The 17875-nt window shown below is 35.8% G+C and overlaps 1 protein-coding gene and 1 long non-coding RNA gene across 3 annotated transcripts in view; one reads left to right on the top strand and one right to left on the bottom strand.

The window, feature by feature from the left end:
• LOC311584942 overlaps nucleotides 1-17875 on the top strand; it is a 753214-nt gene that overhangs the window by 43871 nt on the left and 691468 nt on the right. The gene's annotated exons all lie outside the window — the stretch shown is intronic.
• Nucleotides 3620-17875, bottom strand: part of MICU3 (mitochondrial calcium uptake family member 3) — an 85692-nt gene continuing 71436 nt past the window's right edge. For both annotated transcript variants that reach the window (XM_084760037.1, XM_084760038.1), the window contains 6 exons: nucleotides 15737-15837; nucleotides 15105-15276; nucleotides 12209-12317; nucleotides 10022-10179; nucleotides 8446-8514; nucleotides 3620-6166 (listed from right to left, as the gene is read on the bottom strand). In XM_084760037.1, coding sequence (XP_084616163.1) covers nucleotides 8446-8514; nucleotides 10022-10179; nucleotides 12209-12317; nucleotides 15105-15276; nucleotides 15737-15837 — 609 coding nt within the window. In that variant the 3' untranslated portion in view covers nucleotides 3620-6166. The remainder of the gene's footprint in view (nucleotides 6167-8445; nucleotides 8515-10021; nucleotides 10180-12208; nucleotides 12318-15104; nucleotides 15277-15736; nucleotides 15838-17875) is intronic.

The following is a 17875-nucleotide window of genomic DNA, read 5'->3' as shown; positions in this document are numbered from 1 at the left end:
AAAACATAAAATAAAACTAATGAATCTTTCAAAAACATAAAGAGTCATATTAATAACATTCAAAACAGTTCAGCAGAGGCTCAATACATATAAATATAAGAAGATAACAATGAATCCCAATCTCCAAAGACAGCCATTCCTAAGTTTCTTAGGTATAGTTCCAGATATATTCTGAAGAGTTTAAATGCTATGTTGTTTTGAACACGTATTTCTGCTACTCCTTGAAATTATACTAAAATAGTAGAATAAAAACTCATTTTTTAAAAGTAAAATTGTCTTCTTCATGGAAAATTGGAAATGGTAATATAGGGAAAGGATTTTTTTTTTTAAAGTTTCAGAAATGGACAGTAACTAACTAACTTAGATCAAAAGAATGCAAATGCCTAGTATGGGAGAAAACTGTGAAAGAGGTGGATTCCCACAGGTGAGTTCCTCAAAGCTAGAAATTAAGGGTTGTGGTAACGCGAAAGCTTGCACTGTACATAGCATGGTTAACTGAAATGCTGCTTAGGAGGCAGTTAGATTTCAGGGTCTTCCCTGCCTTTCCTTCTTTCTCCTCCCTAACATATGCCAGCAGAAAAGCTTCGGAGCTTCCAAAGGATTCTATGCACAGATGGAGGAACCCAGAGAAAGAAAGGGGAATCCAAAATATCTTTTCAGTTCTGAAATAGAACTAAATAGAAATAAAGCTTTGAACTTCCTGGCAGAATTCTAGCCAGCCAGAGAAAAGACCCGTCAGTGCTGATAGTAAAGGGGCTTCACAGGCAAACAGGCTGGCTGGAAAGGCAGGAAGGGAAATCCACCCATTAAAAGCTCATCCTATCCACGCACAGATTCCAATGTGCTGTAAAACATAAGCATGGAGCAAGGAACTATCAGATAGATATTAGACAAAAACCTGCAACATGAGAAGCCTAATACATAAATGCACAAAAAAGAATAAGGCAATAAAAGAAGTAGGAGAGAACAGCAAAGAATTGAAATTAGACAATTAGAAATAATTAATAGAATATATGAAACATAAATAGAGGACAGAATAATTCAGACCAATTTAAGAGTAGAATAAAAAATTTAAACAGAATGAATAAACATAAACATATCAAGGTAGGGAAGATAAGATTATAGGTTGAATATAGGCGATCTGCTATCTGAATAACAGATGTTTCAGGAAAAAACAGGCAGAGAAGGCAGAAGGAAAGGACATTCTCAAAATACATATTTCAAAAAATTATCTTCACTACTGGATGCTGGGGGCCGGCAGATAAAACACTACTGTCCCATGCACGTGTATCAAGGTACTGCAAGGAGAAATCTTATGGAACAGGAATGAGCAAGACTTCAGCTGCCCAGAGGGAAGGCAACTTCTTGAGAAGAACACTGAAAGCTGGACTACTACGGGGCAATGCTTTTACAATGTAGAGGGAGAGATGAGATGTGCTGCCCTAGACTGCCGTCTCTGGACAGACTATTCTCCAAAGGTGTGTTCAAGGAACACATAAAAAAATCACTACCTAGTGTTCTCCAGGGACTATAGGGCATTTTCACTCCACAGAGGATGTCTTAGGGTCGGAGGTCCTAAAAAGATAGATCTGTTACAGGTGAGTGGGGTTATCCTAGATGGTCCAGTGAGATGGAGACCATCAACAGGGATTCACAGAATAACAAAGGGCTTATGTGTATGTGTTCAAATTCATTAGCAGTACAGAATGTTAGAGATGAATCCAGAATGAGTTAGTTACAGCTAAATTAGGTGCATGAACATTTTAGCAAACTGAAATGGAGAAAGTTATTAATTTTGACTAAAAATGAGACTTTATAGTTCTTTGGCTTTTAAAATATGCAGTGGTTCTCAACCTTCTTAATGCTGCGAGCTTTTAATATAAAATTATTTTTGTTTTTACTTTGTAACTAATTTTCCTAGTGCTACGAATCATAATGCAAATAACTGTGTTTTCTAATGGTCTTAGGAGACCATTGTTAAAGGGCCATTCAACACCCAGTGGGTTGCACCAGGTTGAGAACTGCTGATATAGTGAATACAACTACAATACAGTATTATGTAATGAAATATATTTTGAGCAAAACAGTAGCAGAGTACACACTTTAAACTCTACTGTGTTCCCATATAAATGTCTTGCAGATCATGTCATATCAACACCATAAATGAACTTATTTTTCCATTATATACCATTTTACTAGATTTCTGGACATATAAAATTATAAACTGTAAGTGCGTACATCAGGATACTGTAATCCAGAGGTAAAGGTTGAGGTAACAATTTTATGTCATTCAACTTCAAGGGACAGCAAACCATACCACATACTCTTTAAAACCATCTTTGCTATCTGGAATTCATGTGAGAACATATAACATCATTCATAATATCATGTTTACCTTTATGTCCATGTATTTAAGATTAATTTTTCCTGTTACCCAGTCTCGATTTAAAAAAAGAAGTCACTCCCTATTCCGATCCCTATTCCATGTGCTTGTTTTCCCTACATCTTCCTGTTAGCGCATGTCCCTCTTGTCCTTCACTAAGGGGACAAAATTGCCCTTGAAAGATGAATTTCATAGTAATCTTTAAAAAAAAATGGTTTTCAAGACAGGGTTTCTCTGTGTAGTCCTGGCTGTCTGTAGAATTTGTAGACTAGGCTGGCCCCAGACTCACAGAGATCCACTTGCCTCTGCCTTCCCAAGTGCTGGCAGTGTGCTTATTATAGACATGTGCTACTGTGCCCAGCTCATAGTAACCTTTTTATGTTCTACAAGCATTGCATACTTACATGCATACGGTTATAATTATAGGTATGTCATTATTTTTAAAATGCTAAAATATTAATTATAATGTAAAGACAATTAATTACAAAGATGATATTTCAAAGAATATAACATGTGATAATGGTAAGCCATTATTTCATGAGCTTCTAAGAAAGTAAAAAATGTTGCCTGTAAAAGAAGAAGAAAATGTTTTTTTTAATCACTTATGGTTTTCATTTTATTTACTGAATATTACACATTTCACATTTTTGCATACTCTAGGACTACAAGCACTGCAGAAGTAAGATGAGGTGTGGTGACACGCACCTATGCGCCAAGAACTCATGAGACTGAATCCAGATCACTGCTTGAGCCAAGGAATCTGAATCCATCCTTGGCTTCAAAGTGAGGGTGTCTAATGAAATGAAAACCAAACCAAACAGGATAGAAAGATAACTAATACACTTTTAAAATGTCATTTCTAGGTTTTTCTTTTGGCAAGGTAACTCCTATAAAAAAACAGTACTAGTAACATGGGCTACTGTAGTTTTGGCTTCATTTAAAGCCAGTTAAGTAATTAGTTAAGTGAAGCAAACTAGACACTCCATTAAGTCACATGTAAACTTTCTCAAACTCTTTCCAGTTCTCTAAAACGAGGGTGCCTCTGAAATACTCTGGGAAGGACTCAAGACTCTGCAATTTACTTGTCTACAGAGGTATCATGAGTCTGGTTTGAGTACATATTATGACGGAAGTGGGTTTATGATCAATGGTAACCCATAAAGATTTTCCAAGTTAGAAAATGTTATTTTCAGAAAGAAATTAATTCACTGACGTACACACTAGCAAACATCAATGTTTCTTGGTTCAAAGGAGGTACATTTATTTTAAGATAATATAACAATGTAACACATGTAGATTCACAATTAAGATTTATACTAACAAATGGACTTTAAGTTAAAACAATGTATTATAAACTATTCTGACAAGTACCAGTACCATTTATCATGTAGGCTTTCTTCAAAAAGCAGAACACTAAAATTTTATGTAGAGCTTAATTTCTGTGAAATTTGTAGAAGAAAAATTTGAAGCTAACATATGTGTATTTAGTGCATTGTTTGTAAAACATTAAAAATTATTTCAATTGATTAACCAACACCTCAGTGAGATATTTCTACTTCCAATTCATAGACAAAAAGGTTTAAGAGTGATATGAGGTAAGTCATTGTACTCCGTTCTCTTACCATAGTAATTGTTCAGAATATTTTACTTAGTCTCATTTTTGCATTATCTTGCCACCTTATAAACAAACCCACTTATAATAAAGGAATAAAGAATAGTGACTGTACATATAATATAGTGTTATTTCCTAGGTCAATAACAAGCTTATAAAAGACCTTTAAATAGTTTATTTAATTTTAATCCATATTAACAAGGTTTCTATGTTTATAGGTATAATAAGTTATAGCCAAATATTAATTTGTATTTTCTCAATTATATATATATACACACCAATCTAGGCCTGAAACATGGTAAATGAGTGGGTAGGCATCTCTGTTTAGTCATCAAATGACTAAAGTTTCAAAGCAAGTGAAATTATATAAGCACGACTCTACTACACTTGCATATTTATATTTCTCTATTGGTGCAATAAATAATATCAGACAAAGAATGTAGAAAGGTCTAAAAACACATACTCAAAACTAATAACACTGAAATAACATTACTTTTATAAATATGCTGATGCAGATCAATTTCACATTCAATAAATTAGAAAAATAAAGCCAGTGTTTCCAATTCATATGCAAAAACAAAGTAATGGTTGGAGTGTATGCAATTTGTACTAAGTACAGATTATGAAAGAAGATTAATTAATTTAATAATCTTTTGACATGCAATATACAAATATATTAACTTAAACTCATTCTATTATTTTATCGTACCCTTGTATAAACCAATTTTTACCAGGTAGCCAAAGTTCTATTAAGTATTCTCAAATTCTTTTCCAATGTGAAAATCTAGGATTTTTTCCCCTTTCTTTCTTTCTTTCTTTCCTTTCTTTTTATTCTCTTTTCATTTTCTACTCTTTTTTAGTGTTGGGAATTAAAGCTAAGGCCTCACACATGGTAGGCATGCACTCTGCCACCAAGCTAATTATTATTATTGACAGGGTTCTTCTAAATTGCTGAGGTGCCTTGGGCTAGCACTATAGCCCAGGCAGGCTTTGAGTTGTGACCCTTCTGATGAGTCTCTCAAGTGAGTTTTTTTTTCTTTCAATAGAAAGTTTTATTTCCCCTTTTTAAGACGTAGTTTAGATATAATAGATTATACATACATGATTCTTCACTACTGGCTGTTTGGATCAATTTTGCATGTGGTCCTTTTGCAAGAAACAAAACATCTTCTACTTGTTAAATATATATTGAAGTTCTAAGCCATTTGCATTAGTTTTGATGCTATAGACATATTATCAATATCCAATATGCTACTAATATTATTTCCATATGTTTCACTTGCAATTAGGAGCAACACCATGTTTCCACCATAATGATGATGGTTATTACTATTACCACTGCCCTTGCTTTTAACAGAAGCACATGATTGCTGTGTTTGTTAAGCCCCCGGCCCCAAAGAACAAAACACAAAAATCTAAATTTCTTTTCAAAAAATACCTGAAATTCTGTTGGCTTTGGAAAAACAAAAAAGAAAAACATAAAAATCTCCAAAACCAAACGAACAAAACACACGAAGAACAGAAAAAACAAACAAAAATTTACACAAACCTAACAATGTATATTACATAAGTACTTTTAAAAGTTGAAAGTACACTGTAAACCATCGTATTACTTAGTAAATTTTCACTTGTTTTCTGAAATTACTTCAACACAAATAAATACAAGATAAATAACAGGGACATCCTAACAACTCTAAGGGTCTTAGGACAAACCTGAAGCAGTACAGTCCAAACCAGAAAATGTGTTTCCATTTTTAGGTCTGTTATATTCTATCATTCATAAATTATTTTGAAATAAAGGACATTTCTAATAAATAAACAATCTAAAAATACTCTCAGGTAGCCATCGGGACTACCCATGTACTTGTGGAGGGAATGAAAAAGTTCCGACCGGCCAATCAAAGTGAAAGCTCAGCTCGTTATATTTACATCTGTGGTAAGTTTTCTCTTGGTGGTGTTTGGGGTCAAACCCAGGGCTAATGTTTGTAATCACAAGATGCAGTTTTCCTGCTTTACATTGACAAACTCAGTTCAAGGGGGAAAAAAAGATAAATTCCACCTTTCCCTTTATTGTCTGCAGGCTCTGATCTCACACTGGGATCCACTCTCAGAAACTTGCCTCTTGCCTTGTCACGTAGACCATAATTCTTCAATCACTGTTTTAGGAGGATCTAGTTAAAAAAAATACACACACATACACAATGCCAATGTAATATTCATGTAATTCAAGGTAGTAACATTAAATAAAAAATTTAAAGAAGCTATATGAAGTAGTCAGACATCTAAAAACAGTCCATATGAAATATAACAATCAAATATTTAAAAACTTAGGTTTAAAAGTTCATAGCTTTTTAAAGACTCTCTTTGTTTGTATTTGTGCATGGGGACACATGTGAATGTAGCATGGTGTGGATGTGTGAGTCGGTTATCAAATTCCATCATGAAGTTCAGGTTGTCAGGCTTGTGGCAAGTGCATTTATCACTGAGACACCTCACTGGCCCAAGTTCACACTTTGTTAAGAGGCTTCTTTAACACTCACTTTTGGAAAGGTAAAGATTTCGGTCATCACTCTGAATTACGGTCCTATGCACTAATACAAAGAGTCGGTGGTGGAGGGTGATGCTGTTACACTAGGATGGGACACTATTTCAGGGGCAGCACTATGTACTTTTTTGGTGCATTGCTCTTGTTTCGTAAGGTAGTACAGTTTCTCCACACAGCAGTACAGAAGACCCCAGGTAGCTGAATGGCAGCAGGTACCTTAACAGATAAGAAAGCCTGCTCTTCTCTCACCATTTTGGGCCACCAATTTCAAAGTGGATTCCATGTAACAGGAGGCCTCAAAGCCACTTCACAAAATACTGAGCACTGCAGTTCCTTTTTAGAAGGATAAAACCAAATAGTAGCGTATTGAAAGCCCATAAATTCTCTGGGGAAAGTAGCAATATTACCATTTCTTTTACATTTCTCAAAGATGACAAAGTGTGGTACCCTTAGACTGTGAGTTGGAATAAACCCTTTCTCCCTTAAGTGGCTTTTGCTAACGTATTTTATCACAGCCACAGGAAATATGTAAACACACAAAGAAGTTTATTTTTTCTTTTTATAAACCACTTTGGGAAACATACTCATCTCGAAACAAACAACAAAACCATCATTATGGAAACCTAACACAACTGACCAAAATTACATAGTTATTATGATGTTAAAAACAAAAACAGGCTTCTTTCTGGAGCTTAACAAGTTTGAGATATTTCTTTGATTCAATCAAAAATAGGACAGACTTCCTGACTCATCCTTAATTACTACAATGGAAAGTGATTAACATAATAGTAAAAACTTTAGTGTTACCATAAGAACAAAGGCAGCTCAAATACTGATTTGTTATTTACTAGCAAGTTACCTTAAGAAGTCACTTTCTAATTTTTGATTCTTCTCTGTTGTTGAGTTATCAATCTACTAAGGGCCATGGTTGTTAAGGCATACAATCCCTGGACTATGAAGGTAGAAGCAGGGGGATCATGAATTCAAAACCATAAAAATCTAGAGCCAGGGATGTGAACAGGCAATAAAGCCGCTGCCTCACATGCCCAAGGCCCCAGGTTTGATTATCAACAATGCAAACAGGGGCAAGGAGTATATCTATGTGTGAGAATCAAAGTAAGGATGCTTACTGTAGCATCATGAACTAAACTCATTCTTTAATAGTAAAGCTACCATTTTTGTAGCAACACTTTAGACACGTTCCCACAAAAGAGTAACACAAATTCCCTAGGTGCTAAAAGATCCTGTGTTACAAAGTACAGCTTAGATTACACTTGCACAGATAGAGAACTGAAAATTTAACAGAAAATTTCTCCCTTCAGCCGGGCGTGGTGACACACACGTTTAATCCCAGCACTTGGGAGACGAAGGCAGGTGGATCACTGTGAGTTCAAGGCCAGGACAGCCAAGACTACACAGAGAAACCCTGTCTCCAAACAAACAAACAAACAAAACCAAAACAACAAAAAATTCCTTCCTTCCCTTTTCCTTTCTTGAGACAGGATCTCCTGTGTCCCAGCATGGCTTGGGGCTGGAGATGTTGCTGAGGATGGCCTTGATTCCTGACTCCCCTGCTCTTATATCCAACAATGGGAAAAGGGCTGTGCAGCACCACACCTGCTCCATGGAGCTCTGGAGATGGAGCCAGGACCTCCTGTGTGCTAGCTGAGCATTCTTCCAATTCCAATTAAGCCATGTCCTCAGCCCCTTAGCAAACATCCTCACTGTCCCCAACAAACTGTAGGAGATAACTATAATTTCTTCTCTTGTGGTACATGGGATTGAACATGTGATCTACCACTGAGCTCTAATCCTGGTCGCTTCCCACCTATTGTCTAGATGTTATAAAAATATGGCTGTTCTTTATATTGCTGGGAAAATTAGGATAAACCTAAGTTAACATACTTATCTGCTGTGAAGTTCTTTTTTCAGGCAGGATTTGAAGGTGGGATACTTCTGGACTGTTTTATAACCCTGTGGAATAAAGAATTACAAATGTTGAAATGTATGTGAGGCGAGATCTAGCATTAGTTAATTCATATGTTGAATCTGTAAGTCAAACTTATAGATAACAGAGCATGATGCTGATTGCCAGAGGCTGGGAAGGTTGGCAATGTGAACCAGTAAGTACAATGATCCAGTCACATAGCAAAAAGGCCTTTCGAGATCAACTGCACAGAACGGTGACTATAGCTAATAACCATGTGTATTTCAAAACTGCTTAAAATATAAATTTAAATGGCTCACACTGGAACGAAGTACAAGATTAAATCAATTAGATTATTACTCCACAATGTATTCATGTATCAAGACACTGTATTGTATCCCATAAACATACTGTGAGTATTTGCCAGTTAAAAACAAACAAAGAAAATAATGTGTGCAAATACAAGTAGCACAGGCACACACACACACAGATAGTGAACACTATGGGAGCACAGGCACATACAGATAGTGAACACTATGGGAGCACAGGCACACACAGATAGTGAACACTATGGGAGCACAGGCACACACAGATAGTGAACACTATGGGAGCACAGGCACACACAGAGTAGTGAACAGAAGTGAGAGTCAGGTACTTAAGAGGGAAAATTGTGCCAAAGGCTAACAGAATAGTTCATACTAAATATAACATTTTAGAGGAAAAATAAGTGGATTTCTAAGTACATCCTTACAAGTGTCATCTGAAATGTTAACAAGCTACCACTAGGTGGCACTAAACTACAACAGCATCTTTGTACTTCAGCCCAACAGATAGCTTGGGCTGAAAAGTCATTAAACAAATCATTGAATTACAATGTCTAAGATGATAATCTTTATTTTTTCTAAATATGGATTTTCCTGTTTAAAATGTTTATCCCTTAAACAGAAAGAATGCTGCCTGTAGTAGCTGTTAATTTCAAAAGGACTTTTTCTTTTCCTGTTTCTAAAATATCCATTACGTCAGATGTGTAAACAGTGGTTAAGCCACATTATAGCTGCAATTTTTAAAAAATGATTTTTTTGGAAAGGGTAGATAAACTCCTGTTACTTTTTAGTATGCCAGCAGAAAAATCAGTTCAGGAAACAAGAATTATTTTCAGTTTATTTTATAGGTAGTAATGAATATGTACTGCCTTAAGGCTTCAGTTCCCTACAGGAAACAGCTGATGTGCCACAAGGAACAGCAATGTTTCTTTGTTTACTAGCAAGTCTGAAGACCACATTAGAGAGAAAGAAAACAAAAAACTCAAATGGCAAAACCCTTCTCTCAAAACAGCAATAGATATATTCCCCTAACTGAATATAAAAATGAGTTACAAGTCAAATAATATATATATATATTTAAAATGATCTTTTTTTGAAAGCAGGTAAGGCCTATCATCTTAGCCTTTTTTTAAAAGCACTTCATGTTTATAACCTTAATATTTCACATTAAGTTCTTTCTGAACTTAGATTTAAAATGGATCATTGATAGGCTTGAAATCTACAGGCTTACCCGGAATCCTCTATGGAGTCTGTCTTTCATAATCCCAATAAATTCTTTATAACTTAGCTGGTCATCTTTGTCAACATCAAAAATCTTGAAGACAGTGTTCACCAAATGTGGTGAAAGTTTCAGTCCAGTAGCTACATACACTGCACGTTTAAATTCATCTAGATAAATGTCACAAAATAAGAAAAAGCAGTACTTTTTTTTAGTAATGGTGTTAATTACAAGCAAAGGTTGTAAAAGTTTTTCTAAACAGGATCCCCGATGGCATCCGGCACATGGCTTTCATTAAGCATGCTGTCTCTCAGGGAAAAAGACGACACTGGTTTTAATGAAAAGAGCAACTGGGTTAATAATACATTCTCCATCAAGGAATGCTGACCAAGTGGCTACTGCCGGGAAGAGACATTTGAGAGATTATTAAGATAAATACATTCCCAAGGAACAGTTCAGTTGGGAGACAAGATTTTCAGGAAGAACCGTTATACAGGATCACACAAAATGTGCCAGGAAAAGGCTGAGAAACTGAAGATGAGGGACTAATTAACCTACTCTGTCTACCGTGTGAGGGGGGGAGGAGGGACAAAGAGCAGGCAATGCTTTCAAGGCTTTGATTATGTACTGGAGCTAAGCCCCAGGGATGGACGGTTTCAGCAGTGAAAGCGGGAGAAGTGACGGGTGAGAGCACCTGAGGGAGCACGTGCTGTTTGAGAGCAGAGGTTACGGAGTACTTGACAAAGAGCAGCCTTGCTGAGGGAGAACCCAGAGGACCTGGGCGAGTGCTGCATAGATGTGAGGTCAAGAACCTGTACACTCCCATAGACAGGAGGGAAACGTTTTCCACAGCAGCTTTGCCACAGAAAGGTTACTTTTTGTTTTGGGGGAGTCTTCTGTGTGTTTCAGGAATAGCTAATGGAAGGAATGTTGCTTAGGTGCTACTGAAAATTTCTTTAATTGAGGCACGGATAGCAGCAACAGAAAAGGAGCATGTGGGTATTATTCCATACATTTGAAAAGTGACACGATAAGAGAGCAACTTCTGCTCTGAACCAAATCAACTGATACTAATTTCGTTTTAAAAGGATATATTATTCCATTAAGATATACTATATATTAAATATATGGTATATTACATATTAAAATATATTTCATTTATGGAGACATGACTTCCAATGTTTGAACATAAAGTTTAGAGAAAGAAAGAAGTATCAAAAATTTTAGATTTTCCTAACCAATGAATAAAATGAGGTTGTACAACATGTGGGTGCGGAGTGTTTTGAACCTGGAGTGGAATCCAGGCCGTGGGGGTCAATGCTCCTTCCCTTCCTATGCTTTGGAGAGAAGTAATTATCATCATGTAGGGATAGTTTGTCTTTCACCTAGAATTTGAAAAAAATCCAAACAAAACTCAAGAATATAATTTGAAATTTAACATACTAGATTCTAGCAAACACAGGTAAAATTGCCTTGAAGACATGAACAGACCCTACACAGCATGAAATTTAATAAGGAAGTGGTTATAAGGGAGAGAATCCTAGGAAAAAGATTTGGCTTTTTAGCCAACCAATGAGCTTTAGTGAAGCAGTCCTGACGACACCAATATCTGAAGTTACAGGTCAGATGTATCTCTTTGCAAATTAAAAAAAGATAATCACTTGTATATATCCCTCCCAACAACTGGTTAATGTAAAGTAATGTTACGTTAGTAAAGGCTCTGCTTGTGGACTTCTGATTTCTGATTAGGCAAAGACCAACGAGAATTTGTGGAACTGGTGAATGGCCAGCAGCAGTGCCTATAGGTAGACATATATTTTCTGATGGTATGAAGGAGTCATGAGGTTTCTTCTTAGATCTTTTATAATAAACATTATTAGTTATTCTTCATACTAGGAAATTAAAGGCCAAAAATGAATCCAGTAAGAAATCAGCATATTTCCCTAGACTTTGCATACTTTTATGTTTCAGAACTGATTTCTCACATAAATTATAAAAAAAAAAAAAGAAAGAAAGAAAGAAAGAAAAAAAGAAAGAAAGAAAAGAAACAATGGGAAAAAAGAAAAGAAAAAAGAAACTATAAAACCAGGCTTTCGAGTAAGCAGATGCAGGTTAGACATCGCACTAGCCTCTTCCCAAAACCTCTGGGAACAAGGTAGGGACATTTTGACATTGACATTTTGAAGGATGATTTCTTACCTTGTCCTATAGAACGGCTTGCAAAGTTATACATATTGAGAGCTATTGCAAAGTCTTCTAAGTTGTTTAGAAACTGGAAAAATGACCTGAACTCATCAAATGTGATGCCCTATTTTGGGAAAATAAACGTGCAACAATTAGTATTGACAGATATATTAGAATAGGTGCAATGTATGTAATAGAACAAAACATTAGGATCTGTAATATATTTCATAAGCAAGAGTGCCACATGTATTTGGAAACAATTCTTAAATAAACTTAGGACTCATGCAGACTTATTTCTATTGGGTAGCATTGCTATTCTGATAACAGTAAACTCTGTTAAAGCACTGCCCTGTCAACATCAAGTTTCCTAAAGTATTTCAAAGAAAATGGATGGAAAAGTTCCAATTATGATAGTCTGCTAAATACCATTTCTTAAACCGATAAAAAAAAAACAAACAAACAAACTCATTTTCTGTGCACATTTATTCTTTTGCATGATTTGGCATCAGGTCATCAGTATGTTTATAATGACAATACAAAAATCAAAATATTGACACAGTATCAACTGTCATCTAATTGAACTTGTTCAGGCATGAAAATGACACAGCTAAGGGGGAAATGCAGTGACTGCAGAAAGTGGCACTGAGAGGACCGACACCAGAGGCATCGAGGATGAGGACCTGTGCTGAGAGCAGCTGTTCAGGCATGCCATGTCCATAGGCTGCACTTCCTCCTCTGGTCTTACTTCAGTTAACAGGAACATTATTTGAAATAAAATAATGTATCTCAAGCTTGAATATAATCAACAAAATTTAAACAATTGAGAAATATACAAAAAAAAAAAAAAGCAGTCAACAGGTCCAGCTTCCCAAATCTTGGCTTTGATTGTAGGGGCCAATGAAGGAGCACCAGTAAGGATGTGCTGAGCAGCTGGAGAACTAACTAGAGGGGAGTTCCCCAGACCCACAGCTTTAAAGTTTAACCCTGACAAGAGCTTTCCACCACTCAGTATCACTAGTAGAATCAAATCAAAGCCCCCACCTCTTTTGTTCTATCAAACCTGACGACTCCCTAACTCTCCCTTCACATCACCTATTATTCTCATGGTTTTTAATGAAATATCTTTTAGCACTTCCTCAAATAAATGAAGCGTGTTCCCTCCCCAGGCCCTTGCCATTGGCTGCACTCCTTTCTGAAATACTTGCTATCCAGATTTTCGCACAGCACATTACATACAGGCTCTGCTCAAAGCTACTTCTGACGAACCCTCCCTAACAGCTAGCCTTCTTTTCAGTTTTCGTATTCTTGATCCTCTTGACAGCATTTATATTTATCTTCCTAGTAATGCATGTTTCCACTGAAGAATTCACCTATCCTGTCACTTTATCATTTGTTCCTATAATAAAGCCTAATAAATATTTAATATCTGTGAATGAAAATGAAAATACTTTAGAAATGTTAAGTGCCACTCAGGTATCAGCTTTTCTCTGTTTTACTGGGAAGAAAGGGCTGAGTGGTGGATGGGAGGGAAAGATCTAAGTAGAGTACAACAGAAGAACACCGCCTGAGTCTTGGGTTAGAGTGGACAAGTGTCTAAAGTCCTTAGTTTCTCTTTTTCCAAAAGAAATGTCAATGCCTGCAAGGCTGTCCTGAGAGACTGACGGGGAATCCTGAACAAGCAATCACCATCCGAATCCATGATGATGCAATCTTCCTATAACTGTGGAGATACTTCTACAATTAAATATGTAGAAAAGTTGAATTTAACTTCAGATTTTTTTTTAAATTTTGGAATAATTTCAGATATAAAAATTAATTGTAAAAAATGTAAAATAAATTGTAAAAGGTTTCTATAAAGTCAGCCTGCAACAATTTGACCTTGTAAGTTATAGTTTTTCTTGTTTCCATTTAGAAAAAAAAGACAAACAGATTAAAGGTCCTTTTATATAATACTGTAATAGCTTAAATAGCATAATTTATAATTTTTATTTCTAGGGAATTGTCTGCTAGTTAGGAAATCCAGTTTAGTGGGTAAACAGATAAAGTGATTTGAGTAAAAGATAGTGTGAAGTAACAGCCAGATGCATCAAGCCTCCCCACCCGCTTTCTGAAATTGTTAATACTGACACAGTGTATCCACTCTAAACAAACTCAATCTATTTGCAGGCTTTCTTGTAGTTCAGCCAGGTCCTTCTATAAACACAAATAGAAGGCAATAGATCCCAAACACCCCAGGCTTAAAGGGATACTTGTGACAGCAGTTTCTATTTGGTTGCAGTGAAGCATTTAAATACCATTAGATAATGCAAGTGCTCAAAAGGGCTGACACCGCATTTGCAACCAAGCAAACAGTCAAGTAGTTGTCCCAGGTTCTAAACCACTCATGTCATCCAAACTTGTTCAAAAACCTCATTTCAAATGCAGATAAGATCACTCACTCAATGGCACTCTTCAAATGACCTTTTATTAGAGGTGCTTTGGAAATGAAGAGCAGGTGACAGAAACAAAGCTGTTTTAGTACTAGCCAAAACTCCAAAACAACTCATCAGAATTCTCTTGAAAAATGCTAATAGTCATAACTTGAAAAAAAAAAAACCAAAAAACTGAGCTTTAGGTGCAGGAATTGTTGTCGATTAAACAATTTTTTACAATTAAAAAAAAAAAAGAAAAAGAAAAAACGAACTTGTAGCCTTAAATACTTTTCTAAGAACACTGATCTCTACTTGAATTAAAAATCAACAAAGTATTTGGCATACAAAAGGAAAAGAATAGAATATATCCAAAAATAGTTTTAATTCACAGAGAAATTGAGCTAATAAAGTTATTCAATAAATCAATACAAACTGGCATTTACTAGATAATATGTTTCAAGATAATGCATATAACAAAATAAATACATGGGATTAAACACCTTTTCTTCAGGTATACTGTAGCGCACGTTTTCCAAAAATACAGATGTATTTTCCACATTAGTATACCGTAGAAGAATATGGGCAAAATCTTCTTCACTAATAGTATTCATTCCATTAGAGTAGGAAAGAAATTCTATTTCTAGAACTTCTGTTTGTAGGTTATCCATAAATCTGTGATAAAATAATGAAAAAACAGAACAAGATAAATGTACTTTCCTAGAAAAGGTTATATGGAAACAGTTTAATTATATAAATGGCTCAAGGCTTTACACTCTGAGAAGGACTGCTGCTTAATGACAGGGGTACTTAAACAAATAGCCTCTCTCTTGGGCCTTGAGGCTGCCCATCTGCAAAACAGTTAACAGCACAGTGGAGAGTACAGATCATACTGGCCATTTGTACTGTCGTTTATTGAGGCTAAGGAATTCTCTTCCAAATACACAAGATGTACTCATTTTTTATCTTTCAATAACTGTGTAACATTACTATAGCTACAGAGAGCAACAATAGAGGACACTAAACAGAATAATTCCCATTAAGAACAGAGTAGCACAGTATTACTGTATTAGATGATTTCTCAAAACCACCTGACTTCAGCATTCTAATAACTTTCAACTGAAATTTAGCTTACCTATAAAAATCTTCAAAGTTGAGCTCAGCTCTTCCTTTCTTTCCAAAAAAGTGAACCAGAAGTGTAGTATCAGCTACTAAGCTTGTGATGTCATCAGCACGCTAAAAAACATAATTTAAAATTAGTACTTAAAAAAAAAGGCAAAACAAGGCAGGCTACTCACTATCCCTCCAATAATTACTAAAACATCACTCAAGAAAGGCGGAAGAGATGGCTTAGTGGCTAAGAGCACTTGCTCTTCCAGAGGACCAGGTTGGTTCCCGCCACCCACATGGTGGCTCACAGCCATCCATAACCATAGTTCCAGGGTATCTGATGGCCCCTTCTCATTTCTACAGGCACCACCAGGGACAGACATGGTATATATATGTACATACATGCAGGCAAAACACTTTTATATGTAAAATAAAACATCTAAGAAACCATGAATGTGAAAGTACAAACATTAGAGTAAAGATCAAAGGCTATAGTTACAACTGTGACTAGAACTAAAATGTCAAAATAAAAAAAGTAGAAATTTGAGCAATACTTATCATTATTCTCAAAAATGTTAAGGTCATAGTTATATTTTAAAATTATTGTACCTGAATTATTATATACATGGGTTATGTTTACTTTATCTAAACTGTTTTGTTATTTAGACATCATTTACTTACACCACTTTTATTTAAGTAATTAAGTTTTTTCCCTAAAAAATCTGAAAACTTTATTCTCCAAGGATATTGGCTAAATGGAAATGACAGCTAGAGACTAGCTTGTCTATTTCCCTTCTTAGAGATGCCCTCTTTTATACCACTAAACTGCTTTTAAAAACCTGCTACTTGGGTTAGTTATGTCTTTCCTAAAAACTGGAGTTTGTAATCCAGATGTGATTGCACACGGCTTCAATCCCAGCACCTAGGAGGCTGAGATGAGAGAATAAAGAATTCAAGGTTAGCCTTAGCTACCTAGTGAGGTCCAGGCCAGCTGGTGATACATGAAACCCTATCTCAAAAAGCTAAACCCAAACCCAACCAAATAACAATGCATCAAATGCCTATCTGATGGAGAGTTAAGTTAAAATTACTGAAATTCTTCAGTTATTACCCGAATGTTCTGTCTAGAATTGCAATTGAGTTTGGATTTTCTCCCTGGTCTCCAGTATATAGTTTCCTTATAGTTTAGAAGAACTCTAGTACTCATCCTCATTTTAATTTCCTGAGAAGGCCAAAGCACCCTCAGTGATCAGAATCCAATAGGAAGGCCCCACGGGACAGCAGTCCCATCTGGTTGCTGGAGGAGAAAATACCACAGGTGGCCAAGCATCAATACAATCTTTACAAACACTTGCTAGCAAGGCATATCATGAATGGTCAACAGAGAAAGAGGTCCCAGGTCTTCTCTCAGTGTCCCATGTAAGGAGAGAGCAGGCCTGGAAGGACACCAAGTCACTATTAACTGGGTGGAGGTGGTAGACTGTTCTACTGATTAACGGATAGGATTTAAAGCCAGAGGTCTTGCCTTTATGACTTTTATTTACATAGTCTAACTCAATTAATGTATTTAGCCCTGAAGAGCTAAAATGCAAACAGGATGGGGTAGATATTTTGGAGTCATGCTCAAGGTGAGCTTAAGAGTAGAAACTAGCTTATTAGCATGAAAAACTAGTGTACTTGTCTGGAAGCTAGAGAAATGGAGCAGTTCATAGATTTTTCCTTTTTTTTTTTTTTTTTTTCCTTCTCGAGACAGAGTCTCTCTGTGTAGCCATGGCTGTCCTGGACTCGCTTTGTAGATCAAGATGGCCTTGAACTCACAGTGGTCCACCTGCCTCTGCCTCCCAAATGCAGGGATTAAAGGTGTGCGCCATCATGGCTGTCTTTCCTTTTTTTTTTTTTTTTTTTGAATTAAAAAATTTCATACAATATATTCTGATCATGTTTTGATTATTTTTGTCAAGTTTAAGAAGTTGAAATATGATATGGATGACAAAAACTTTTCAAAAATAATGGAAAAATGTAAAAATTATGTAAAAATTGTTACATGGTACATACTTTCTTATTATTGAAATTAAATCTCTACAAATTTGATACAAATACCTTTCAAAATAAGAGATTCCAGGAGCCCCACAAGTGAGGGCCCATGGGTAATATAAGTATTGGC

This window comes from Acomys minous (genome assembly GCF_964271855.1).
Source record: "Acomys minous genome assembly, chromosome: 15".
Taxonomy (NCBI): domain Eukaryota; kingdom Metazoa; phylum Chordata; class Mammalia; order Rodentia; family Muridae; genus Acomys; species Acomys minous.
Note: the sequence above shows the minus strand (reverse complement) of the source record. Positions and strands in the feature narration are given on the sequence as shown.